The sequence below is a fragment of the Cebidichthys violaceus genome, unplaced genomic scaffold (genome assembly GCF_023349555.1).
Source record: "Cebidichthys violaceus isolate CVI_PGR_0920_01 unplaced genomic scaffold, fCebVio1.0.p SCAF_3, whole genome shotgun sequence".
Lineage (NCBI taxonomy): Eukaryota > Metazoa > Chordata > Actinopteri > Perciformes > Stichaeidae > Cebidichthys > Cebidichthys violaceus.
Genome location: NW_027176483.1, coordinates 6,131,935 through 6,158,691, shown reverse-complemented (window position 1 = coordinate 6,158,691; position 26,757 = coordinate 6,131,935). Strand labels below are relative to the sequence as shown.

Genomic DNA, 26,757 nt, shown 5'->3' with positions numbered 1-26,757 from the left:
CCATTAATAGTATGTTTAATTCTCTCTCAGCCAGCAATGATTCAGAGTCCTTGGGATTTGCATCAATGTCAAGCATTCACACACCAATGGCTGCTGGAGTGTGTGAGTGGGAGGGGATCCTGTCTCCTAACGTCTTAATTGCTGCCTTCTGGTTGGCCGTCCTGGTGCGAGAACGGTTAACTTGCCAGTGTGGTTACAAGTCGGTCTTCATACTGGTTAGGATTATAAGATTTTTTAATTCCTTTTGCTTCCCTACAGCAGAGGCAGATACATATTCATCTGGTTCACTGATGTTTAACTACGTAGTATCAGAGATTACTGTACCTCAATGTCACTGCTGGAATGTATATGACTATTGCTTTATTCTCTCGTTATTTTGCACAAACATATCCAGTTTTTGTGGGAGTAAATAGTTAAAATGCTCTTTTGTTCAGGTTTCTAAAGGATGCTCACCGTCAGTCAATATGACATTCTCAGAGGTAGTGACTCCTAAGCGCCAATGCAGGCCTGGTTAGAGGAATCGAATAGAAGCAGGATATCACCGTCTGAAAGGGCGAGCTTCTCCCCATTGAGGTGTCAGCTGTGCTCCCTTAGAACTCGGAGACGCTGGGGAATAACACACGTGTGCGTGCACACATTCACACGCGCCGCACATTTGTATTCCTGCAGTCACCTACATACACTCTTGATCTGAGAGAATAATCAGCGTTTGGGAACATTTCGCCTCATTGCTTATTCATAGCCTGGCATTGTGTTTATGAGTTATTCATGCTTCTGCCCGTGATGTCTGTCTGTTCTAATGAGTAATTGGGGCTAATTGTACGTGTGTGTTGGTGGTGTAAAAGGCATTTTCATCAAGGAGCTTCTTCTCCCTGGATTTGCCTGTGCAACCGCTTCACAGCGGCACTGAGGATGACACATGCAGTATGAAAGGGTTTTGGATTATGCTAAGTCAAGATAGCATTTCCAGTTCCAGGATTTGTATTAGCGTGCAACAATATCATATGCACTGGCAACAGATGAATGTTTCGCTGTGGTCTGGCACCTGAGTGAGCACAGCTCTGTCATAATTAGTGTGATGTTGTGATTTGGGATAAAGCAGGGGCTTATTACTGTGCATCATACTTTAAAGAGGCAGTTTGAGAGAAATCAAGGATAAGATTAGTTTCAGCTCTAACCAAGATTTCTCTGAAACTCGCTGCTGAGCAAAAGAGGCGTGTGTGAAAACCACAAACCAGACTGAAATATCTTAAAGGGCCGATCTCACAGTCTAGTCAATATGTTTTGGGTTTTTTGTGTCTTACATCTGAACCCTGCTGTCTCGTTTTTTGATGGAGCTGCCCCAGAAGTGCCAGACAGACGCTGCGCTCTGACACCTTGATGTTTCCTGTTTGTAAGTCTGACCCAGCTTGTTATTTAACCCGGTCTCGTTTGTTTGTTGTCGGCAGAAGAAGCCACAGGTTACGGGCCGGTGTTTGAGGAGCAGCCGGTGGATACTATCTACCCCGAGGAGTCGCCCGAGGCAAAAATCACCATGAGCTGCCGGGCCCGGGCCAATCCACCTGCCACATACAAGTAACATATGTTCCCCCTATACCCAGTCTCATTACTACCCGCTGTGCGCATCCCGTGTGCCTCCCATCGCTCGTCATCTCTCAGGCTGAATTCTGACTGTTTTAGGACCTGCCTGTAAATGGCGAGGTCACACAGATGTTGATCCTAACCACGATGCACCTCAAAGGTTAATTATATGTGTGTGACCATCCGGCAGGGCATGATTGTGTGATACTTTTTCCCCAAATCATTGTGTTGTTGTTCAACAACCGGCACAACTTATGCCAACATATGACACGCCAGAAAAAAATGAATAACAAACAGGATGTTGTTCCTGCAGCAGCTGCACTAACAGCACTGCCACCGTGTCGCAACCTCATTTTGCAACTCAAAATTTAAAGCGCTTCGCATGATCCATTTCAATTTAGATGTAAATGTATGTAAATTATATTGCTTGGCATCCTCCAAATCGGTTTCACTGTCAGAGAGCCCAGAATTAGATGTCAGAGGGGAAGGAATTAGCTTTGACCACAGCTGGTATAAAGTGTTTAAGAGGGTTCATCTACAGTACAGTCTGTTATGCCTTTCAAAACATGAAATTTGTTATTGATATTGAACAGCTTGCTTAATTCTTACAGTATGTGCAGACGTCTATTGCAAGAAAGAGCAACTGTAATGCAGACTCAGTTCAGCTTTCGACCTGCTTTGAAGGGCCAAATGTAGTTATATACTCCCATATCATACTTTACAGCTTACTGCTTTCACAATGCACTACTCTATTGACCCTAATTTGTTTTTCTTGCAGGTGGAAGCTGGAAAACATAGAAATTGACTTCAATACACAAGGCAAACACTACAGTTTAGTAGGAGGCAACTTGGTCATTAGCAACCCCATTAAAACCGACCATGTTGGACAGTACTTCTGTTTGGCTACCAACATCTATGGCACAGTCGTCAGCCGAGAGGCCTCAGTCCAGTTCGGATGTAAGTAACCCGGATGTGAATCCCATTTGGGCTGCGATGATGTACAGTACAGCACCATACAGACCTAAGAGAGCCCTGGAGCTGTACTTTCATGCTTATTAAGCGTACTGAAATTGCAAGGGCAGCTGGGACAAATCATAAGTGGTGTGGAAAGTGCAATTATTGAATGGTCTAACTTTATGATGCCAGCATGACTAATGTACTTTTTTTGTGTGTATACTACAGCTCAATTCAAAATCAGTCGTTGAACTTTAAGCCTCCTTTAGTGTTGGTTTTGTATAGATGAGCTACAAGAGATGCTCAAATGTGAATGCATGGCAGTAGATTCTGAGTAGCTCTCGAATCAGAAACTGTCTTACAAGTGATTCTTGTCTCTGCCTCTCTCAGACCTCGACCTTTTCTCGTCGGAGGAGAGGGAGTCGGTGTACGTCAAAGAGGGACAGGGGGCAGTGCTGCTCTGCGCTCCCCCGCCACATTATCCAGGTACTGCATGTGACAGCTGAGTGTGCTTCTGTCTGAAGTGTTCCTACAGGTCTGTGTGCAACCTCCATCGTCACATAGCCGAAGCATCTGATTGATTGAAGTGGGTGGACGGACGATGGCACAGTAGTTAGCACTGTTCCCCGTTGTGAGTTCTGGTCCTCTCTGTGTGTCACATTCTGTGCTTGATTGAGTGGGTTTACTGCTTGCTGCTGCAGTCCATAGCCATGCTAGTCAGGGAGACTGAAGAGTATACATCCCCCATATATTTAAATGAAAGTGTGAGTGTCATTAGACATTACTGTGAGCTTTTTTTTAATGCACATGGGGGATTTCATGAATGATGAACCGATTATATGAAATGAACCAAAGTATATATTTTGTCCCCTGTTGGCTTGGGATTGAATTGCCCTTCTTATGTCCTCTAAGGTATAAAAATAATAATCACTGACTTTGTCACTGTCTCATTATGAGTTTTAAGCTTTTTTTCTTCTTCTCAGTTTGCAGTCATCCCCTTGCTGGTTTCAGTTCTACTCCCTTATGGAAGTCAAATGGAAAGAATTCAACATGTTTTCATCAGTCTCATATCTAGTTCAAGCTAAAATGTCATTACAAGGGTTGTTGTTTATTTTCCCTCCTTCTATTTGTCTGCATGTGGCCTCATTATATAAAGCTTTTTAATTGCCGATAATTTAGCCATAGACATCAACCCAAAAAGCTGTACACATATTTTTCATATTCATGTTTATGCAAATCTGTCAAACACAGCAGTCTGAAAGCATTGTTAACTCTCTCTCCACAGCATCAGAATTACCTCAACAAGCCAATGTGCTCACAGTCTCCCTCTATTATGCCTCTCAGCTAAAAGAATTATAAGATTTCATCTGAAAGGTCAATAGATGCTTGAATAATAAATCCCCCTCAGCACCAAAGAATTGTGCTATTTTTATTTGCATGTTTTCACATTATTCATAGTGAGCCAGTTTCACATCCAATCCCCTCGGCTCTTTCCAAAGCTTTTGCTGTGTTCAGGGTCTTGATTGACGGGTGCCATTTTGTCGTTTCTCTTTCTGTGCAGATGAGCTGTCATTCCGATGGATCCTCAATGAATTCCCCACCTTCATCCCACTGGACAAAAGGCGTTTTGTCTCCCAGATAACGGGTAACCTCTATATCTCCAAGGTGGACTCCTCCGACAGCGGCAACTACTCCTGCATTGCGTCCAGCACATCCATTTCCAAGAGCGTTTTCTCCAACTACATCCCCCTCGTACCTCTGGCTGAGCGTTAGTACCTCACTTTCTGCTTCCCGTTTTCATTCCAGTTGCTTATTTCTGACTTTTCTTTAAATTAGGATTACATTGAAGCTGTTTGTAATTCCTGGTTTCTTCAGTTTTACAGCCAGTGATCTTAAAAAAAACACATAAAAGCCAATGACAAAATCTGGGTTGGTTTAATTGTCCTGTACTCACGTCAGTATGCAATACAATACATATGTTTTGCACTTAAGCTGAATACAATCTTGCAATAGAACAGAGCGATTGAATGTGTGTGTCTCTATAACAGCCAGAAATGTTTAAAAAGTGTTCGATAATTAAATAGCATCCAGTCTGTGCTCTTTTAGCAGCCAAATGAGGTGTGAGTGTAAAGACGAGTTTCAAAAATAAGCTTGAAGATAGGAAGTTACCGCCTGGCTGCAGCAAAGTAGCACATTGATTTTTTTTCTCTCGCGTCCCCGCTGAATCACAACAGTGCTCGTTTTAAATGTGATAAGGTCATGCCACTGTTGTTGACTCTTTAAATTAGATTTATAGGAACAAATTAACTCAGAGGTAAACTGACACGCACAAACTTGCTCTGAGACAGAGCCAGCATGTTAGAGAAGAATCCATATGTTTTCAGCATGTAAACACCATAATCTGGTTTCAGAAAGCAGGATAAGCCCTAACCTACCTGGATGCTACCTGAAGTACCCTGATTGAAACCTGGATACTTCAGCATGTTAACACCTTATCCATGGATCCAATCAGTCTCTGCAGTGTGGGCAGGTGTTTCATTAAACGCATGTTAGTAGTTAGTAGTTTGTTCTTAAAACAAAAAATGATCATTTAGAAATAAAAGTGGTAGTATGACACCGGAACGGATACATTTTTATTGTTGTACCTGTATCCTGCTGTCTGTCTTAATGCTGATGACAAAAATTCAAACCATCAGACCGGTAAATGCTCTGGTGCTGTGTATGAACTTAACTGTGTCTTCATTCTCACCTGCTGAGGTGAATCTGTTAGTACAGACAAGACAGAGAGGCTGAGGTGTTTAGAAATCAAAGGCACAGCTAGATCCACACACAAAATCTTGATCCTGACAACCCCGAGATGAAATCAAGTTTACGGGTTTCCTTCTAAAAGTACAAACTCCTCTGACTTAGGCTGCAAGATACAAAACCCTGTTGAAATGAGCCGTTACAACGTCCTGAGAAAAACAGGAATACAGGGAGGCAAATAAACCGGTCTCTCATGTTCCATGTAAACGTCATAACCCAAATATTGTACAAAAAACACATTGTGTTGCTAACCTAAAAAACCTTGTTATGTAATGCTTTTTGTGTGTGCGCTTTAGTGGGACATCTGAGTAAAGAACATTTACAAAGAAGTATCTTTTGTTTCATTTGACCCACTGAAATAATGAAAGAAGAGGCTTTTAAGCAAACCCTTGAATCACACAATGGTTCAAATCATCACAAAATCATTTGGGACCTCTATTTGTTACAGGCTTAGCATCTGGAAAGTGTCTTATCTCCAGAGTCATGATTCTGGCTTGTTCTTATTCCTTTTAGGTCCCATCAGGAAATACCCTGCTGACCTCAAAGTCAAGTTCCCAGATACCACTGCCCTGGTGGGGCAGAACATCACCTTGGAATGCTTCGCTCTGGGGAAGTAAGTGTGAGAGTTCATTGCTTACATCTGTGAACATCTGGTATCAGCCAGTGAGTCTCTTCTAAATTCCAAGTGTTATAAAATGGATCTCAAAGGAGAATTTAAATTAATATAGTTAAAGTTTCAGAGGTTTTTTATGTTCACTCAGTAATTAAATGAGGAAAGGTTTCTCTTTGTTATTATTGTGGCATTAAGTTAATTGAAATGATGCAGCATATCACTACATATATATTGATTATCAAAAACGTTTAAATATAGGGATGATGTATCAGTCTCTCAATGGTTCACCCTTAATGCCCAGTAAAATGTTGTTTACTGTGGCTTAGATTGCCTTAGATTCACTGCCTATTCTCTGAGCTAAATCATTCATATAGCATGTTTCAGAAAGACGAGGACTTGAGTGCAGTGATGCATTACAAGTTGAAGCCTGCCTGCCTGCCTTGTGTATTATTTTCATCTCTCTCTCTCTCTCTCTCTCTCTCTCTCTCTATCTCTGCCCTTCCCAGTCCTGTCCCCGAGATCCGCTGGAAGAAGTTAGACGGACAGCTTCCTCCCAATCACGAGGTGCGGATGGCGGGGGCTCATCTGCACCTGTACAGTGTGCAGTTTGAAGACGCGGGCAGCTATCAGTGTGAGGCGGTGAACTCGAGAGGGAAGGACTACCACGCCGCTCGTGTGTCTGTAGAAGGTAAGAAGTGTGTTGTTAGACATGTCAGCCTTCTTCTTATAAAATGTATAACAGGGAATACACTCATTCATCAAATGTAAGGCTTATTCTTTATCAGCTGTATTTGTTATCTTCTGGACACTGCTGCGTGGGGTAAATGTACCAGCCCTTAGTTCTTTCCAATGCCTAGTATAATTTCTCATGTTTTTCTTTCTTTAGATCTAACACCTACTGTTATACCTGAAGTATCATATCGCATATTATTCAGCAGCTTTTGTAGTTTGCTTAGATTTTTTTTTTCCAAACACTGTACCTCTGATTTTGCTCATTTGTAGCTTTTCCTGAGTGGGTGGAGCACATCAGCAGCACGGAGAAGGACCTCAGCAGGGATTACACTATGTCCTGCATAGCCAGCGGCATACCTGAGCCACGCATCCACTGGCTGAAAAATGGACAACCGGTAAAATTCAAACTAATAATATACGTCTTGTGTCATAAACCTTAATTTAGCTCTAGCTGTAATATTAGCAGAGCCCCTCTTAGCATCACTGTGAGGTGCACAGTGTGCATCCCAGGGTTGTTACAGAAGCACAGCAGTGACAGGAAGCTGGCACTGTGGGTACACATCATGTCAGGAGAAAGTACCTGTTGGTATTGAGTGTGTGCCAGCATGGGTTGTGTAACCCACCATAGAAACACCTGTCATCAGGCCTGAAAAACCCAAGAGAGTAACAATTAGTGGCAGCAGAGTGGGGGAGGTTGTTTGATATATGCGGCTAGATAAATCATTATGTATTAATGAAATCCTCTCCCAGTCAAATAAACTAATTGTCTTCTGTACCTCTGTGGATGTCAACAATGATTTCAATCATTTTCTTACTAATAGAATTGAAACTGTATGGATGTGGTGAAATGTAGATATGATGATATTTTAACGTCACACTCCTGTTATTTTCCACAGTCTCACAGGAAAGAGATGAGGTTCAGCAGCTTGTCGTTTGATGATTCAGGGATGTACCAGTGCATTGCAGAGAATCACCACGGAGTCATATATGCCAATGCTGAACTGCGTGTGTATGGTGAGTCACACTTTGGCTACAGTCACATTTCGGCTGCATTAGAGATTTAAAGGGCAAGTTTCAAGCTGGCTAATTGGAGCTCATTAGGATTTATGGAGTGCAACGTCAGATTTTATACAGAAAAACAACTATTACACAGCGGAATAAAACATAACTTGAGAATGTTGTCTAGAAATTGACTTTGGTCATCCAAAGTATCATAGATCAGCACACTACACATTTTTATCAATGTAAAATGGACCATACGTTTCTGCATTTCTGCGGTCAATGCATATTCTGCTATGTTTGTGATGAATAATCCAAACTGTCCCTCCTCAGCCTGTGCTCCCACGTTTGAACACAACCCTGTGAAGAGAGTCCTGGTAGCTAAAAACGGCCGGGTGGTGATCGAATGTCGACCCAAAGCGGCTCCAAAGCCCGTCTTCTCCTGGAGCAAAGACACCGAGCTGCTCTACAACTCCACCAGGTGAGCAGTCTCCTAACAAAATGGCACACTTCCTTCTTCTGATCTGTAAATATTGTGTGGATATGTATTCATCTAGAGAGGCTGGTTTATCATGAATTTTCCTTTCTACTGTAGCTTTTAATGCAAATATTCATCCACCTTTCTCTGACTGAGAGACGCATCTGGGTCATATTAACACGAGGACGAGTAACTGAGAATGTGATGTCTCACTACACTAGAAGGGCTTGACACATACAGTTTAGTGTTTTTTGGGGGGGATCTAAATAAGCTCTAGATCTCCTAAATTTACTTTGCGCCAGAAAATCTTAAGTGTTGTTGTTTGTCAGTGGTTGCTGTGCACTGCTCTGCTGTCTGTCAGTAGTTGACATTAAACTCATTCTCAAGCTCATCACCGTGGACAGACTGGATGGGTAAAGCTCTGTCATGTCCACCTCACTGACAAAACAAGCCTAATCTGAGAGCTCTAAGCCACCCAACCCTTCCCCCCAACCTACACACACCCCCATGCACCCCAGTGGGGACTCACATAGAGGAGGAGCAGTGGCCAAATTACTATGCAGCATATGCTTCATAACAACCTCTATGGTGGCTGTCGTGGTGTGGAGTAGTGACGGGCATCTGGCACGATGCTATTTGTCATGCATGAATATGAAATATGCAGATGAAAATGAATCAAACATTGTCGCCTCGCTTTTAGCGCAATTCAATGTTGAATCTTACTGAATAGTTTCAAGTTGACGTACTTGTATTTCTTGTAAAAACATATATCCCATTAGGGAACCGGCGAACATTCAGAGTACTTTAATCATTTATCATTATCCACATATCTATGGAATAACATACGGCAGAATTTTGACCTTCATATCGTGCTGAATATTTCATATCGCATAGCTCTTTCTTGTCAGTGTGGAAGAAATTAATTCTGGTTTCTCTTTAGGGTGTTCATCTGGGAGGATGGGAGCCTGGAGATCCTCAACGTGACGCGAACAGATGAAGGCAGGTACACCTGCTTCGCCGAGAACGACCGGGGCAAGGCTAACAGTACGGGCTCTCTGGTGGTTACAGGCAAGTTCCAGCTAATGAACAATGCTTAATTGATAACTCTCTTCATACCTCTTTTTTTTGTAATCCAGGACAGTTTGTGTTGCTTTGACTGATGTCAGCCTTCGCTGCCAATCATTTCCGTCACTCTCAGTCCCACTACTAAAGTCCCGACCTCCAAATGTCTGCCGTTGAAGTATTATCCCTCTGAGCAGAGTGACAGTATGCGGGCTTCTGGTGGATATTCAGTCATTCTCCAAGGACAGAAGGCGAGACGGGATTGCTTTGGATCCGATGTGATGAGACACACAGTGCAATGAGGAATGAGGAGAGGACTTGAGTTGTGGACCTGTTGAGATAGTTTGATTGAATAGCGAATAATAACATTGATATGAGTTTTTTTGCTTCAAACATGCAATCTCAGCTGTCAAATGTTTTTTACAGTTGCTCTCATGTGGTTCTGGATGTAAAGCTCTTTTCTGCCCTCTTCTGGACATTTGTGCACATTGAAGAATTCTAGCTATTTCACGTTAACGCCATATGCTTTACCATTGAGCTGTCCACCATGTGACTGCTCAAGATCCCCTTTTTCATTGAAGTCATTTATCTGTTATTTTCATCCATAACGTCACATTTGTAATAAACTAAATGACGATGTTTCAGCGGATGGACTGATCTCTTTCTCATCGTCACTGATTCCCTCGTCCTCCTGTGTTTCTCCTCAGAGTCCACAAAGATCACCTTGGCACCGTCCAATGCTGACGTTAAAGTGGGTGAGAACACCAGGATGCAGTGCGCCGCGTCACATGACCAATCCCTGGACATCACCTTCATCTGGTCCGTGGATGGCCGAGTCATTGACCTACACAAGAACAGTCTCCATTATGAACGCACCCTGGTGAGACAACATGTTGGTTAATGAAGTATTTTAAAGGGAAATGAAACGTCAAAGTTTAGCTTGATAGCCCTAACGTTGCCCCCTCTGGCAAATCTCAGCTCTAGTTGGGAGTTCATCCAGTCTAATCATAATTCAGGTCGGGTTGATGTCTGTAGTATTTTTTTATTGGAATACCTGAAATGGAAAAGTACAGCCTGCTTTAAATGAATATGACTCTAAAAGCCATTTCACATTCCTTCTTGAGAGGAATAATGCATTGTATATCAATTTAATAGCAATTTCCGCTAACATCCATTATTGTTGACATGACCTACTCTCTCTCTTCGTGCAGCTCTAACCATCACTTAGCGGTTAGCATTTCTCATTTGCCACTCTGCCCACTAGGCAAACACTATTATGATTGTGATTGATGATACCACATTTTTGTACACAAGGAGGATTTTCCCCTCGTAAAAATGTGGTCCAGTTCTACTTAATACTGTTTGTGTGATATTAGCAAAGCATATTTGAGTCTCGAGCTGCAAGTTCTATGCAGTCAAGATTTTTTTTTAAGAAGATGTTTTTAGAGTGCAAACACTGTGTGCAGGTTGACATTTCTTCATAGGAGCAGAGGTGATGCCCATGTCCAGTTCACGTTCAAGTTGGAGAACTCAGTCTTTCTGGTCTTGCAGAATTACGTTAGTGTTTGAAATAATATCTCCTTTTCCATATTTCAAGATAAGTTTCAGGCAGAGGGAAAAAATATCTAACGTTATAAATTTGCTCTGACAAGAACACAGTGGGAAGGCTTTGCCTCGTGATCTATGAAGTTTTGCTTTCTCCTAAATTAACTGTTGTGTTGTTTATTGCAGAATGGAAGCTCAAACGGCGAGCTACTGATTAAGAACCTCCAGCTGAAGCATTCTGGACGCTACACCTGCACCGCGCAGACCCCCATTGACAATGTTACCGCCTCTGCCAACCTGGTCGTCAGGGGTGAGTCATGAGTGGCACAATTGCACAATTACACATGCAGTCATGTATAAAAAATGTCTCAAACATCCAACATGAACACACTAGTCTCTGTCAAATTTCTAACAGTTTTAGTTATTTGACATGACAGATTTCTGTATTTTGTGTTTTGGTTGTGCTCTTCTTCACTGTTGTACTGTCATTCAAATCTGATTAAGCTGAGCCCACACAGTCCTGATGAAGCAGTTGTTAGTGTTAAACTATTAAGATGTTTTTTTGTGAATATTTAATGTTGTAGAGAAATACTTAAGATTTAAAGCTAAGTTTTCAGGAGCTTTATTGTTTTAAACTGAACACAAGACAAAAGAATTTCACAGTACCTCAGACATATTTCTAAACTACTCATTAAAATGTTCCCCAACTCCTTGTTGTCAAACCCTACGTGTAAAAAAAGGACAGCAAAAGAGAAAGACTCTGTGCCTCCAGCCAGGCAAAGTATATACATGTAGTTTATTTGATAAGCTGTTGCTGTGGTTGACTAATTAGAAACAGTTGCAGATTTAGTTCAACTGACAAGCAATGCTTCTGTATCATTATGCAGTGTTTTGAATAGAGTGTCAGCCTCCACTTGTCTTCATTATAACTGAACAAAGTGGCGCTTTTATAGGGTAGCCTGAGAGCTGTTGACAGCACAGCAACGACTATGTTTGTGGTTGTTAGTTGTGTAATGTCATGTACTAAGTATTTGATGACTAAAGTGTGTAGGACATCATAGATTTCTATCTTTCACCACAATATTTTGATACGGAGAGCTGCTGATTTCAGCACTTGTTCTTCCAGCCACATACAGATATCAACACGCACAAAATGAACACCGCCACTCTTCCGCAGTGCGCCGTCTGTCACTTACTATATTTCACCTCCTGGATGATTCATCAGCTTGTTTTCACCCTTCACTTCCTGATGAGCGAGAGCATGCCTTACAGCCTCCCCTTGGCTCTTGAAACAGGCCCAGTGTTGGGGGACAAAGGGTCTCTTCAGATAGGAACCCAAGAACTCTAGCAGTGATCTGGTTGCCAGTGATCCCTGTTGTGCCCTGAGTGTGCTGCCACCGCTGCTGCTTTCTGAGCAGGTGTTGACAGATGCCAGGTGAAAGCACAGCGACTGACTGTAACGTTTCCCAGAGTGGAACCAAAACACATGCCCTGGGCCGCTCCTAATGGAGTGCCAAATGCCAGCAGTCCGGGTTGCAGCGAGATAGAGATGAAAGACGGCTATTTATCACGGCAGATGAGGAAGCAGATCTGCTTCGGGAGATTGTCCGAGCTAAAAACACAGCTCTGCACCTGTAGCTTGTTATTAGTGGGGATTTGAGATAGGAAGAAGAGCTGTTTTCATATGACGGGTGTGTGTGTTATTGTAGCATAATGTTACATGCTTGCCTGGAACAGCGTTGAAATGTGGCTGTGTTTATGCAATTGTCTGTGAATTGGGAAAACTATTCGTGAGCTGGATTAAATTTGGTTCTTGGGAGTGAAGGATGTCACTTAGTTAAAAGCACTGAAGCTAATCAGTTTAAACACATTGTGCCCAGCATCCATATGACACAGTGTTGTACAGACGCAGGAAATCCGTACAATATTTCATCCCTGACACTGAATTGTACAAACCCTATATTTTCACTACTTTACTTTCTCTCCTGACTTGTAGAGGAGAGGGGAAGCTTAGGGGCTGTCCAGCTATGTCTAATCGCCTTACTTGTCTCGGCTCATATTCATGACTTGGAAAAAGTAAATCCTGGCTGATTTCTGAGGCTGTGGGTTGGGAGGCTAACTTTAACACAGTCTGGGTTTTCAATTAGGCCATTTTTATGTTCCAAAGGAAGAATTGCAGCAGGACCAAGAGAAACACTGGATTCAGAAGCTTTTGCTTCAGCCTTAGTTCATGTATGTTAATGGGTTCTAATGCTGTAATACCACATCTGTCTTTGCTGGTGTCTTTTGAAGAAGAGACTAAAAAGAGAAAATGTAAGAGCTTTGATGTGCTGTGTTTCATATGCATCAAACAGAGGAGATTGATGTTGAAGCATTACTTTGTTTCACGGCTCATGACTTTTGCCAAGAATTTCCTCATGAGCTTGAATAAAGATAAAGCTTTTTCAGAAACGCTACATCCACTTTCTGTCCGTCCACAATTTGAGAGACAAGTCAAAGTGGCTACTAGTGGGGATTTTAACTTGAGAAGGCCGAGGGACAGTGTCACTGTTCTCAACACTACTGTGCCGCCCCACTTGTATTCATCATCCATCAAACAACACTTTTAACTTGTCTCCTATTCTCGTTTTTACCCCAGGTCCACCCGGTGCCCCAGGTGGGCTGCGAGTGGTGAACAAAACTGACAGTAATGTAACGTTGCAGTGGAGCCGTGGAGCAGACAACCACAACCCCATCTCCAAATATACCATCCAGTACAGGGACTCCTTCTCAAAGGATGTCTGGAAGAATGCCACTACATGTGAGTAGAACTTCAGCACACTAGTTGGTCAAATAAACACTGCTAGCTTAATGCTGAGCTGGCTCCAGTGTTATAATAATTTGGGTCAGGCCTACATAGTGGTTAATGTCTCTTAAAGATGGCTAAAATAGAATTTCGTCATGCATCGAGGCTTTGAAATATAGGAATGTATTCTGAAAGTGGAACTTCATTATTGTTTTAAAGATATTTGTGTTAAATAGAGGGAAAGCACAACCTACACTGCAGTGCTGTATGACCCTGAATTTTTGGCATCGTAAAATGAAATCTGTGTTTTTCGCTCCAGCTCCCGCAGATGTAGAGGGGAATACAGAGATGGCCACAGTGGTGGATTTGTTCCCCTGGAGAGAATATGAGTTCAGAGTGATAGCCACCAGCACTCTGGGGACAGGAGAGCCAAGCAGCCCGTCACCTAAAGACAAAACCCTGGAAGCATGTAAGATCATGTCCTGACTTTGGAGCTAACATTTGGTACATATAAGTTACAGTAGGACTCAGAGTAACTTAAGATGTCATGGAAATGTGGTCCTACAGACTAGCTTTCCATCCTGATATTTATTCTTCATCATTCAATTATGGCGCTGTTTACTTACGTTAAGTATCGCTGTAGAAATGAGTCAGCAGAAATCCCATCAATCTGAACTTCCTACAGTAGAAGCATGCTGCCAAACTCACCACACAAACCTCTACAAATGAGCACTTTGCTGAAACTGTATCCTGAAATTCAATTATAAAATGGAAATCACAGGCCTACGGTGACCTCTCCAAAAAACAACCTTCATTTGAGAGTGAGCAACTAGACTCGAGGCAAAACAAGAAAACCTTTGCCTCCTTTGGTGGCAAGGTTCCCGCATTGACATAATGGTGTTGCATTTGGCACAGGTCAAGACATCGATATTGTATTTGCAGAGGAAGGATGTTTCAGTACTGCTGCCAGGGATAGGTTGCAGCCTGTGTGGGTTTGGCGATGTTTGTGCGGATTCTTAGCAATGTGGCCTCAGAGTTCTGCTGTCTCATTGTAGTTCCTGTGGTGGCGCCCTCGGACGTCGGTGGCGGTGGAGGAACAAGCAGAGAACTGACCATCACGTGGACGGTAGGTCTGGACCTTCCACTGGACACAGGGCTCATGTTAAAGCTCACAGAAAGGAGACGTGCCGCCCTTATCTCACCTCGAGCACATTTTAAGTCAGAATGTATTCAATAATAACCTTTAGAGCACTGTTGCTTCACAGAAGAAAAAAAGAACATGCCAGAACAATGAAGAATAAACAGACGTTTCAACGATGAAAGACATCGCACATCTATTCCAGTGAGGTGCCGGCTCACAGGCAGACAGCAAAAAAAGACAGAAAATGGATTGTTACACGCTCATCAGTCCAGTTGCATTTATTTCAACTTTGATCAATGTTTTGGCAAAATGGGCCATCATTTTGACGAAACAAATAAAAGTGGTCCCTTAATTTAAAGTGAGCCATTGATAAGTTTCCAGTCACTTTGGAACACAACAATGTAGTATATCACCAGATGAGCAGAGGAACTGAAGCATTGCATAGTCTCATACTTTTTGCCAAACGAAAACAATCACTATCAACAAAAATCAATGCCTGAACTGAATCATTATCTTCTATTTCCCCGCTGCAGCCGTTGATAAATTAGCTCTCATAGGTAAATTGCCTTTTGCTTGACTGAAGCATTGGCTTCTCAGTTCTCCAGCAGCTGGAGGATGAGGCGTTGCGTTTAGTGATAGGTTAGCGGTGCCTAAGTGCAGGCATGTCTTACTGGAAATATGATGATGAGAATTAAGCCAACAAAGGAAATGAGGCGTGAGGACAGATCAAGAGGGACGAGCCGGCAAAGTGTCACAACTCTAAACTCTTGTGTATCACTCACAGAATGCAGTCATTTTACCGAACACTGTGTAAAAATCATCTGATAAGTGGAATTGTCCTTTTTTTGAGTCTTGCTGTTAATCCTCGTATACAGCACAAGCATAAGTGAATGATATTGATATTCATAGTGCGAACTGTGACCGGATTACATTTAATTCACATTAGGGATACGCAGGCTTGAGAGGTGTTTTAGATAAAACATTTGCCACATTAAAGTAATGTTTGATGTTTCTGTCATCAGCCTGTGCAGCCACAGTACTACTATGGGCCTGATTTTGGCTACATTGTGGCCTTCAAACCACAAGATGGATCCCAGTGGATGAGGGTCACAGTAGCTGACCCCCAGGCCAAGCGCTACGTCCACAAAGACTCCTCCATCCCTCCATTGACAGAGTATCAAGTCAAAGTCAAAGCGTTCAACGGCAAAGGAGAGGGACCCTTCAGCCTAACAGCCTCCATTTATTCTGCACAGGACGGTAAGCACTGAAGAGATCTCCAGCTCTCAACGCTGAAGCATAAAAGGGGAAAATGTGGCAAACTGATCTCAAAACGATGTCACAGATCAACCTGCTTCTGTTTTCTCAGTAACACAGAGAATGAGGAGTTCTTCAATATGCCAACACTCTGCTATTTCAATCTGTCAGTGTCAGCTACTTATCACGAGCAGGGTTTTCAATGGAGTAGGACTCATTTAATAGGAGTTCTCATGTATAGCTGTGAGGAATTTTAATACCCCTTGAAAGTGAACCTATCTTCCCCTCGCTCCGTCTTTCCTTGCCGGGGGATTACCATGATCTATGTAGCATGAACCAGAAAGCTGATAATTCGCCCAAGGATGCAAAGCATTTAGCCTAGTTATTAACTTCCACTGACAGACAGTTGAGATAACCACTGGCAACCCAGACATGATGGGTTACAGAGATGCCCCGTTGCCACGGTAACCCACTTTGGGAGCGCTTGCCGTTTGTTTGAGTGTCTATGACTTTATAGCTAAGGCTGCAGAAGCACTTTGCCTCCAGGGTTGGGAGCATTTCTATTTGTTTGCACGCTGGTTGTGCAGTATTGTTTTTGTGCATTTGTTGCTTTGTGCAACACAATGACTGTGATGTGATGGGCTGCTGGTTCGAGGGCCAGCATGACAATTTAACATTCAAGGACAGATTCCTGGCAGGGACAGCCTACTCAAAGTGTGAACCTGCCCAATAAGTCACGGAAAAGTGTCGGAGTGCCCGGTGAAGGAATGTGGGCCAAGAGAGATTCGTGTCACTTTCCTTGTACCTTATAGTGATTAATTCACATTACTAAAATGATGCCTGAGCAGCGCTGAGAGAAAAATGGCTTCATTAAAGCCAACAGACACAGCAAAAGGAACACTAGATAGTTTATGGTAATGGCTCCATTAGTGCAAAATATGCTCATACATATAAAATATGCTCATACATATAGAATATGCTACGTTGGAGTTTTGCGTGGTCAATATGAAGATTAGCTCTGAAGGACTCTTCCTTGAAAATGGGTTTTCTTACTGCAACCTGTTTACCAAGCTGTACTCTGTGTCTTCGTTAGCTCCATCTGAAGCTCCCGCAAGGGTTGACGGCAAAGCTCTCTCTGCCACGGACGCCATCGTGTGGTGGCTGCCTCTCGCCCAGAGCAACATAGATGGATACCAGGTCTGTGGGAAATGTTTTATATATAAAGTGTATAATCGGCAATTTTTCTAAAGATAATTGTCTTTTTTTTCCCCTCAAATTCTAACACCTATTGGTATAAATTGGCTTGTATCGGTTTAAATCAGTTCTTGCAAGTGCTGTAAAAGCAAGGTTTGCACACCAAGCTGGTGTTGGATCGTAGCCATCTCACCTCTGTCCATCTGTGTTCCAGGTGAAGTACTGGAAGAATCAGGAAGACAGTGAAGGGGGGGCCCAGAGGGTGGTGGTACCCGGCAGTGAGAACCACACCAGGCTGGAGGGTATGAAGCCAGACTCCCACTACCTTGTTGAGGTTCGAGGCTACAACTCTGCAGGATACGGGCCGGCCAGCGAACACCTCCAGATCCACACCAAGAGACCCCGTATGTTGTGCTTTAAAGCAGTTTAGTCCGGGGATCTGCATGGGTAACAACAACACGAGTCATTTTAATATACTTGATGTTCATAAACCCTTTTCTTTCTTATAACAGCTCCAAGTCGAGCTCCCAAAATACTTGGTAAAAAGTTGAAGGGCCCGTTTGTAAATATTGCCTGGGAACAGGTGAAACCACTTGCTAACGAGGCATCAATAGAAGGTTATAAAGTGAGTACAGTTCTATATTTACTTTTACACTTATTATAATCTCTCTGAAGCGAAGCAGTCGCTTCTGGGCACCTTACGTATCTTATGAAGGGTGTGTGTGTGTTCCTAGGTGCTGTACAGGGAGCAGGGCCACTCCACAGGCGATCTGTACACAACCACTAGGCGGAACATCGACCTTCCCCTGTACGTAAATAAGATCTATGTGGCGGAGGTCCGGGCGCACTCAGAGGGGGGAGACGGGGCTGTGGCACAAATCAGCATCACAGGTAACGCGAGAATCCACCATTTACTTGTCCCCTTCATTAACAATTCTGAATAGTATAATGTAGTATTTTGAAAAACATTCATGATCCTGGTTTTTGCTATATCAATAAAACTTATTTTTAATCTAGCCTCTCCTGGTATAGCCTGCATATACAAAGAAATGCTGAACAAAGTCCAAGATTAACCAAAAGTCAACCTCTAGAGGGTTATGGTACAATTTAGGTGCCTGAGTTTTATTCAGTGTTTAAATTCTTTTCTTTTTAGCAAAGATGTATCCTCGCTCTAATAAGTGTTGGGTCCAAGAAAAGCAACTGGTACTTTATTACTGACTACACTAATCGTGTTTTCTGTTCGATCATCAAATTTAGTGAGTGGGAGAAAAATACCACTGCATTGTGTTTTCACCCAGGTTTAGTTCCATCAGGGGATCGAAAATAAAGAAAGCCTTCAGTCATCTGTTCTCATTTTAAATCCATAGTGCTGAGGTGACACACTGTGACGGTTCATTGCTGGCCTGCCATTTGCTAGTGAGATTATGCAAGGTTCAAAGTTGGCGTTGGGTTATCATTTGTCACAGCTAGAAGGGTTACCATGGGCCAAAGCAGAGCCGACACTTCAAGTTTCATACCTTAGATTGGAGGGCTAAGATGGGAAACCTTACGATCCGTGACTAAAGCCTTGATAGCCCCCTGACTCGATCCCCTCACTGGCTGATGGACTGACAGGTAGGCTGACTGGATGGAGGAGGCCTTAAGCCTCTGTAATTGATCTTGATGAGTAGAGGAAACCCCTCCCGTGGTTTTCCTTATCCCTTATCGCTCAGTCCAGACCCATCTGACAGCTTGATTTCACAGACCCGGGAATTTAAGCCGTGGGGGATTTCAAATGCAGGGCATTGACAAATGGAGGGGCATTTAGGGTGATCTCCACACAGATGGGCTATAATATCACACTTCACACACCAAACATGGTCTTTAGTTTGATGGATGAGAGCTGGACACTCGAGAGACAAATGTTTTTTTCCTCAAATCAACAGCAAATTTGTCCGTCAGTTCAGGTATTCTTTAAGCAAAAACTGACATACCTCTGTCTCTGTGTCTCCCAGGTGGAGGTGTCATGTCCGCCCCGTCTCTCAGCGTACTCTCCCTGCTCCTGGTGGCTCCCCTCTGCCTGAACCTCTGAATGTAGCGCCATCTTTGTCTTCACTTCCCGTGAAGGAGACTCTTTATGGTTGACGCCTATGACGACTTTGGGACTCTTTCCACAATCTTTTGGTTCCACCCCCGTAACCCGGGACGTCATATTCCAACTCTTCCCCTCTGGAATATGTTTGTGAAAATAGACACAGAAATGGAAAAATTGGAAATGGACAAAGACATCCCTTATTTATCCACAAAAGGCCTCTTTGGAGGAGTATCAAAGGAGTTCTGTCAACTTTTTAAATATGCCTTATATAAATGACTGCACTTATCTTTCACAATAACTTGTTTTAAAATGGATCATGACTGAAAGTGTGAACATTACACTTTGGATTGTCTGTTAACTCTATTTACATCATGAAGCCGACCTTTCTCACATGGATAAAGTTGCTGTTTGTTCAGAAATGTGGGCTTCATTTGATCTGTGATATTTAAGGAAAAGCTATTCTACAGTGCATTCCATAGTAAAAGGTAAACAAGTAGCTGTGAAGGATAAGTGTATGACTTTATAAAAATGTCTTTATGTCTTTCTTTACTTGCAGTTCAGTGGCATTGTCTTCTATTTTCTTTTTAAAATGAAGCACACCCTTTGTTACAGAGATACAGTCAAAGCAAATCTTATCCTTTCATACTTGCTTTTTAATAACAAACATTCTAGAGGAAAGAGCAGTTTATGTCATGCTGAAATAATATATCCAATAATTGGTATTGTTTTGCTATCTAATAAACTATGGATGTTATTTGAAGAAAAATAGATTGGGTTGACCTGTAAACAATGCATATTTACAAATCATAACACAAGCTCTATTGCTAGAATACCACATTCATAATGTGTGCATGTCAACATTGTTACATGGAAGGACAGTTTGAAATGGTTCATAAGTGTTTAGGAGTTTAGGCACATGGATTAATATTTGCAAAGCTGAATGTAAAGCAAACCATAAAAGCAGGAAGTAAACTGAACAACATATCAGGCGTACAGTTTCAAATGTAAAGAACTGCAGCAAACATCGTGTGACAGCGGCTCTTTTTTAGTGCTTGTCACCTCTGGTAATATTTGTCCAAGTGTGCAATGAGCAATGCTTTGCCACAACATCTGAGTCATTGCTGAACTAAACCTAAACTAAAAAAAAAAAAACAGCTTTTGTTTTGACTGTATCATTAGGACCTCCGTGGTACCAGCTGGTGCTTTGTAAAGAATGTTGGCATTTTATTATGTGTAAACATTTTCACTTCATCTCACTCGTTAATGGCTTTGTGTGAGAGTCACTATTAACAGTTACGGTGAACGGTAGCGACGCTCATGCCCTTCAATAAGCGTGCAATGAATGATTCATCTGTGGCTACTTTATATTTTCTAATGACACAACTTGCCTAGCTCCTATAACAGTAAGCTAATTTCATTTTTAATTATCTGGCATAAACAGATGATAAGCAAAGCCATCCATGTCAGTGGCAAGAGCCCATCGAAACGTCTTTCTACTGCATTTGTTTTGTCTTTTTATTAACATGTGATCAGAGATATATAAACATTATCAACTGTTGTCGTTTTTTGTTTATGATTATCATATTTGTATGTCATGATCCACCTCTAGTTGGACAGTTTAAAAGTTTATTTCCCTCGAATGGAAGAGAACAAACGCTGCGTTTTTGAATTCCTCCAAGTCATTTCTTGTGTGACTGACGCTGGCCATGCTTCTACATTGTGACTATATCAACATCCACCACAAAGTGCTTTTCCCAGTTTTCCTTCATGCGACAAATCATAGAAAAGAGTTGCCAAATGCATGAATGCCTTGAACTTTTGACGTTTTGGAAGAAGCAGCGGCTCTACATTCTAACATGCATGACACTGGAGACGAAGCGATACGTTACTTTGCAACAAATCAACATCATCGCAACTTGTCAAACTCTCAGCTTCATATGAAACACATTCCATTCCTGAGTGACATCCCTTTACGTCCGAGACAGTGTAGCCTAGTGTGTGCATTAGCTGCTAAGCTACGTTAAGCCAGTCATTTCATATGAAGTCTTGGAGAGAGGATTTTAGAGAGAGTATTAAACTGACAAAAGGAATCTCACTCATTCAAGGTCAGAAATGGTGCTGCAGTCCAGAGCGCACACCATGGTGGGGATTTGATAGCGTCACTGGTGGCAGTGGCGGCATGTTTGGCTGTTTGCTGGACGTTCAGTGCTTCGCTGGACTTGTGAGGGATGAAACTGGAACCTCTCATTGGCTGGACAAGACACAATAAAAGTGTAGTTAACTATTAAAGTGCTCTGGTGTTTTTTTCTGTTGTTTTGCAGTAATTTGTCTGACATGAGTGCTCAACACTGTGAGTTTACTGTAAGCCTGAGTGTGAGAGCAGCTAACAACTGACAGTGTGTGCCTGAGGTTCACAGTCCATGGTGAAAGAAGCAAAATGACAATGTAGAAATATTCCATTACATTTACAAGATTAAAGTATATAATTATCAGGAAAATGTGATTTAGTGTCATAATTAGAAGTATAATTAGAAGTACTTGTTAAACTTAAATGGCTCCTCTCTCTATTTAAAGTCTTAATTGATATGGATGCAACTTGTCATCTCTTTATAAAGAATGCATTAATAGAAATCTGTACCCAGTACTTTAATGTTGGAGCTGGTAGCGCTACTTTCTTAGCTCATAATACCAACATTGTTCACATACCTAACTACTATAAGAAACAACCATATAGTAAAAAACGGTAAGTTATCTCTTCTCAAAACAATAGTCTTGTAATAAATGTCATATGAAGAAAAAAAACATTACTTTTATTTTAGGAAAGTTGCAGGAAATTTCCATACTGTGTAAAGTGAAAATACACAGAGCTGCAATTGAGTACTTTTGGGCCTTTAATAAATTAGTATTTTCAAAAAGCACAAATTAAAATTACAGAAAGAAATACAAAGATAGAAAACAATGCTATGAAATCATTAGGAACAAATTGATTGACAAGGTGAGGAGAAATTGGAATGATAGAGTTAAACACCTGAAACAGTTTATAAGGAAATGTACTTACATTCCACTATAATCAAAAGGTTGTCGTCACTGTTCAGCATAAAGATGTCTCAAATATGACTTTGACTCTCAATCTGACATTTTACAGTTTGAACACACAGTATGTTACACCGACCATACATGTAATGTCATTTTTATTGTTATAATGAACACGAATATACAGATGAGGAGCTTAAACAGATGCATGATGAAATTATACCAATAAATTCAACCAAAGTTTTGAAATAACTGTTAGACCTCTGAAGAACACTATTAGTCGTGGAAACACAATCTCACCACTATTTAGTTTTGCAGCTTTCGTTCATATCACATGATCTTCAACAGCAGATGGAGTTGAGGTCCAAAGTTCATTCTTGACCTCGGAAACAGTTGAGAAAAGAAAATCTCACCACCGGGTCCATTGAGTAGCCCGTCTTGAGCTTTCTATCACGTCACATGATCTTTATCATATTGATTGCACTGAATAAAGTTTGTGAATTTGTGAAGGACGGCTGACTGAAAATGTCATGAGAAAGTCCCAGTTAAAGGTTTTAGCTCACAGCGAGTCAGCCTGAATGAATTATGAATTGAGTCTGAAATAGTGATGTTATTTCTCCATTGAAAGTCCATCCATGAAAGCTAAAGCAATGCAGACACCCCAGGAGAATATTTCCAGTCCGGGATGTCGACAGTTTCACTTTAAACACACATACCAAAAAGAAAATGTGTCAAAGGTTGTAAGAAGTCTTATCAAATCCAGACAGATTCTCCACTGGGGTCGGACAACTGGTGGTCTCAGGTGCTTTTCACTCTGCTCTTAGATGTGCCCACACTCCTGAGGTGGATTTAAATTAAAAAAAAATCTGCAAAAAGGAAGCTTTGTTGGAAAAACCCCCCACCAGTCATTACTGCTTTGGGATTAAAGTATTGTATACCTGTAACTTTAGACTGGACATGTGACACATTCATAGCAGTGTTTCAGCTCTCACATAACAAAAACACAAAACTAAAGCTTCATTTATAATCTATGATTATCTTTCGTTATCAACTCAAGCGTTTGCAACAAGTGTTGAATTTGTGAGTAGATTTTTCCTTTTTATTAGAACCGTATCTGTCTCCAGGAGACGGCTATTATTTACCAATACCAAACATGTCAGAGATAGCCTTTCAATCTGTCCTCCATTACAGATAAGGCCAACTCTGTCGATGTCTAGCTTTTCAGGCAGAAACAGCTGTTGGAGTTTTGTCTCCTATCAGGTATCCAGCAGATGAAAAGTAGATTGATATCACTTCTCTTCATGGATTAGGTCAGGCCAAATCAATCCGATTTTTGATTCTCATTGAGCTTTAGGCCACCTCTCCGTTTCAATCAGGGCTCTTAATGGTAATTCACTGAAATCAGCTCACAGAGAGAACAAACAGCAGAGATAACTTCTTTTTTTTGTCAGTGGCTTATCGGTCCAAGCATACGGCCTGTGTGATAGATCTGATCCCAGGTGGCTGAGTAACAATTTACCCCAAAAACACACTCGCAATCACTGTTACCCAGGCTGCTGCTGCTCCTCCAGATCCCATCCTCCACACTTTAAACTGTTCTGGAAATATAGCTACTTGCTGACAGTCGACTTCAAAATAATTTAATTTAATATCAAATCATAAAGTAATACAAGAGCTGTTTAATCTGCAGTGATTGACGTGAGGAAAAACAGGCTCCTCTGACCTCCTTGTGCGTGTGTTTTGGCAGACAGGTGTACAGTCCCAGGACAGATTGTGCTATTGTCTTTGTAAGTCTACACCTGTTCTTTGACAGCTCAGACAACACAAAACATACTTTAAAGTGGTGCACAGCAGACTAGAACCAGACTGCTGCTCTGGGAGACCTGAAACGTGACGCCCTCTCTGAGAGGCCTGCAGTATGTCATGCTGTGTCAGGCAGCGAGACCGGCCCAGACTCATGCAGGAAGGCTTTATTAGTGAAGGTCTCCGTGCAGATATCGTGTTTCAAGCCGGGGTTTAACCACCGAAGGACCATCATCCCCTGAGACAAGTTCCCCTGACATGTGTCATCACTGCAGAACCTGGAACAGAGGCAGACTGAATTAATTTAACGGGGTCAAGATGAGGCACAATAAAACCCCACTGATAATGCCAATCATGATGTGGAATGTTACATTTGAGGGATCTGTTGCTAAGTAAACCCTGTGAGAGTGTATAAGAGAATTACCGACCTCTGCTGGTGAGGTTTTAGAACACACACCAAGTGCACAGCGCCAATCTCTGCGCATAAAGATTGATTTATTTAAACTGCATGAAAAACACCACCAGAGTGATAAGCCTTTACACCTGACTTCAAACTAAAGTTTAAACACATGATATTAGTTTATGTGAACAGCAGGAAAAACACACTGACCAGAGAGAGAGAGAGAGAGAGAGAGAGAGAGAGAGAGAGAGAGAGAGAGAGAGAGAGAGCGAGCGTCAGCGGGGAGAAGTTTTCTCCTCAGAGCAACATCTCATCACATGTGTGAGAAGTGGCGCTGCCCCTCAGCTCAGCCCAGCGCGAGCGGCGCAGACAAACTTTTAGCGCAAGCATTCATGGAACTTTAAACGCAACTTTGCTCCCCCCCCCGTCTCCTTGTGCCGCACGGTAAAAGTTGCCTTGCGCAAACTATGTGCGCTGATTGCCGAAACTTCTGTCAAGTTTCGAACCCCTGGCGCGATGGAGTCACACACGGAGCCGGAGACGGGTCACCGTGCTGAAGGTGTTTGCCAGAGAGGATGCGGGCTCCTGCTGTCCGGCGAGGACTTCGACAAAGGGGAGCACCGTTGCGTGGACGCACTCCGCGCGGTCACCAACGCGCTGGAGGAAAGGAGCGCCGCTCTGGAGCACAATACCCGGATGGCGAGGCTCAGGTGGAACAGGAGGGAGCAGTCCCTGCTGGCCCAGGTGTCGACTCTGCAGAACGAGGCCCAGCTGTCGGCTCTGAGGTACCAACGCAGGCTGCACCAATACATGCTGCACATCAACAGCATCGCAGAGCAGGTCGCCGGCTACTACAAGGTGAGAGGGATGTGTTTAGCGCGAGCATGGGGTGCAACAACCGTATGCTGTTTAGCATGGACAAGTGTGATCGTACACAGCGAATACACGGCAGATCAACTTAACACACTTCTGTGTTTGTTGGCTGATTTTAGAGAGATGCGAGGACAACTGATGCCACGCAGAGCCAGATATCAGATGAAGCAACACGTGCAGAGGGAGAGCCACAGGAGCAGCTCCAAGCACCTGAGGTAAGAAGAGAAGCACACACCCACAGCTCATCTGTACTCTTTACTGCTGGAAACACTGACATGTATCATGGCTCATTCATAAAACTGTCAGATCACAAGCTCGGTTGTGCTCATCCAGAAATGCCCAGAGGCAGCAGTCAGAATCACTGTTGGTGAAACACTACCCACATGTTGTTGATATTAGGATTTAGGTGTTTTTTTTTAAAGAGCAGCTTCTTGTGCTCCAGGATTTTTGCCTCTTCCCTAGGACTCTGTTTTCACCTGCTGACTCAGCTCAGACTTAACCCTGCTGCTGGACAAGTCTTTGTGTAAATGTTGACTTTGGGATCACGGTGAATGCTATGGAAGTGGTAGCAAACTCTTGAGCGAGGACAGATTAAGGAAGATAATCTCTCCTTGCACCCTGTTGTCGTTCGGCGTTTCTCACAGTGATAATGTGTGTTTATTGAATTGGATTTGTTAACACCAAGTAAATATTTTAGCTTGCATATATTTGTAGTCGGTGTATATCTTTACAAGTAATACGTGATAACCTCGGTGCTGTGATTGCAGCTTTTGCCACAGACCTCTGTGGAGCAATCCGTCCTGAATTTCAACCTGTTTTGTCCATCCTGTGTGACTTGAGAAACCCTTCTGAAGTGGTCTTTGTCCTTTTCTTCTTCTTTGGGTCTCAGCTGTTCTGATGTCATTGTCTGTGTAGTGTTCTACCTTTTTAGTGGAAAGTTTGAGTCTCACATTTCACTTAGTATCACTGCATCCTCACTTGCAAAGAAAAAACAGAAACCAAAACTTCTCAGTCGAAAATTCGATGACATTGCGCTCTATATTAAATGCAACTTATGGATTGTAGTTTATTCAAACAGTATATGAGTGAGCATCTTCTCGAGGTGCTCTTTGCCTTGAGCCCCATATGGACACTTTGCATTATGCCTTCTGTAGTCACGCCAGAATGAAAAATGACTAAAGAACAAAAAAACTGTCTTTTGATGTTAACCGCTTGTGTTAAATGTTAATCATCACTTACATTCTGTGCTTCTGCATAATGTGTTTGGTGCATGTAATGATGATGGGCTGAACTACGTGGACACGGCTTCTAACTTCTGCTCGATCTTCGTTATTGCAGGGAACCCTTTATTAAACCTCTCCACGTGGCTGCCAAATCTAAATATAGCTGTTCTAGAAAGCTCAGAAGGTAGCCTGAACGTTTGTGTGAATC

At 42.4% G+C, this 26,757-nt stretch overlaps 1 protein-coding gene across 1 annotated transcript in view; it reads left to right on the top strand.

Moving 5' to 3' along the window:
- Positions 1-21,608, top strand: part of LOC137881140 (contactin-1a-like) — a 62,400-nt gene extending 40,792 nt beyond the window's left edge. Inside the window, exons 4-24 of the mRNA XM_068722922.1 lie at positions 1,449-1,575; positions 2,360-2,538; positions 2,926-3,021; positions 4,097-4,303; positions 5,854-5,953; positions 6,460-6,641; positions 6,956-7,080; positions 7,582-7,699; positions 8,018-8,165; positions 9,103-9,230; positions 9,932-10,104; positions 10,956-11,079; positions 13,408-13,569; positions 13,874-14,023; positions 14,610-14,680; positions 15,718-15,952; positions 17,043-17,146; positions 17,358-17,547; positions 17,656-17,768; positions 17,878-18,034; positions 19,138-21,608. Coding sequence (XP_068579023.1) covers positions 1,449-1,575; positions 2,360-2,538; positions 2,926-3,021; positions 4,097-4,303; positions 5,854-5,953; positions 6,460-6,641; positions 6,956-7,080; positions 7,582-7,699; positions 8,018-8,165; positions 9,103-9,230; positions 9,932-10,104; positions 10,956-11,079; positions 13,408-13,569; positions 13,874-14,023; positions 14,610-14,680; positions 15,718-15,952; positions 17,043-17,146; positions 17,358-17,547; positions 17,656-17,768; positions 17,878-18,034; positions 19,138-19,214 — 2,966 coding nt within the window. The 3' untranslated portion in view covers positions 19,215-21,608. The remainder of the gene's footprint in view (positions 1-1,448; positions 1,576-2,359; positions 2,539-2,925; positions 3,022-4,096; positions 4,304-5,853; positions 5,954-6,459; positions 6,642-6,955; positions 7,081-7,581; positions 7,700-8,017; positions 8,166-9,102; positions 9,231-9,931; positions 10,105-10,955; positions 11,080-13,407; positions 13,570-13,873; positions 14,024-14,609; positions 14,681-15,717; positions 15,953-17,042; positions 17,147-17,357; positions 17,548-17,655; positions 17,769-17,877; positions 18,035-19,137) is intronic.
- The last annotated feature ends 5,149 nt before the right edge of the window (positions 21,609-26,757 follow it).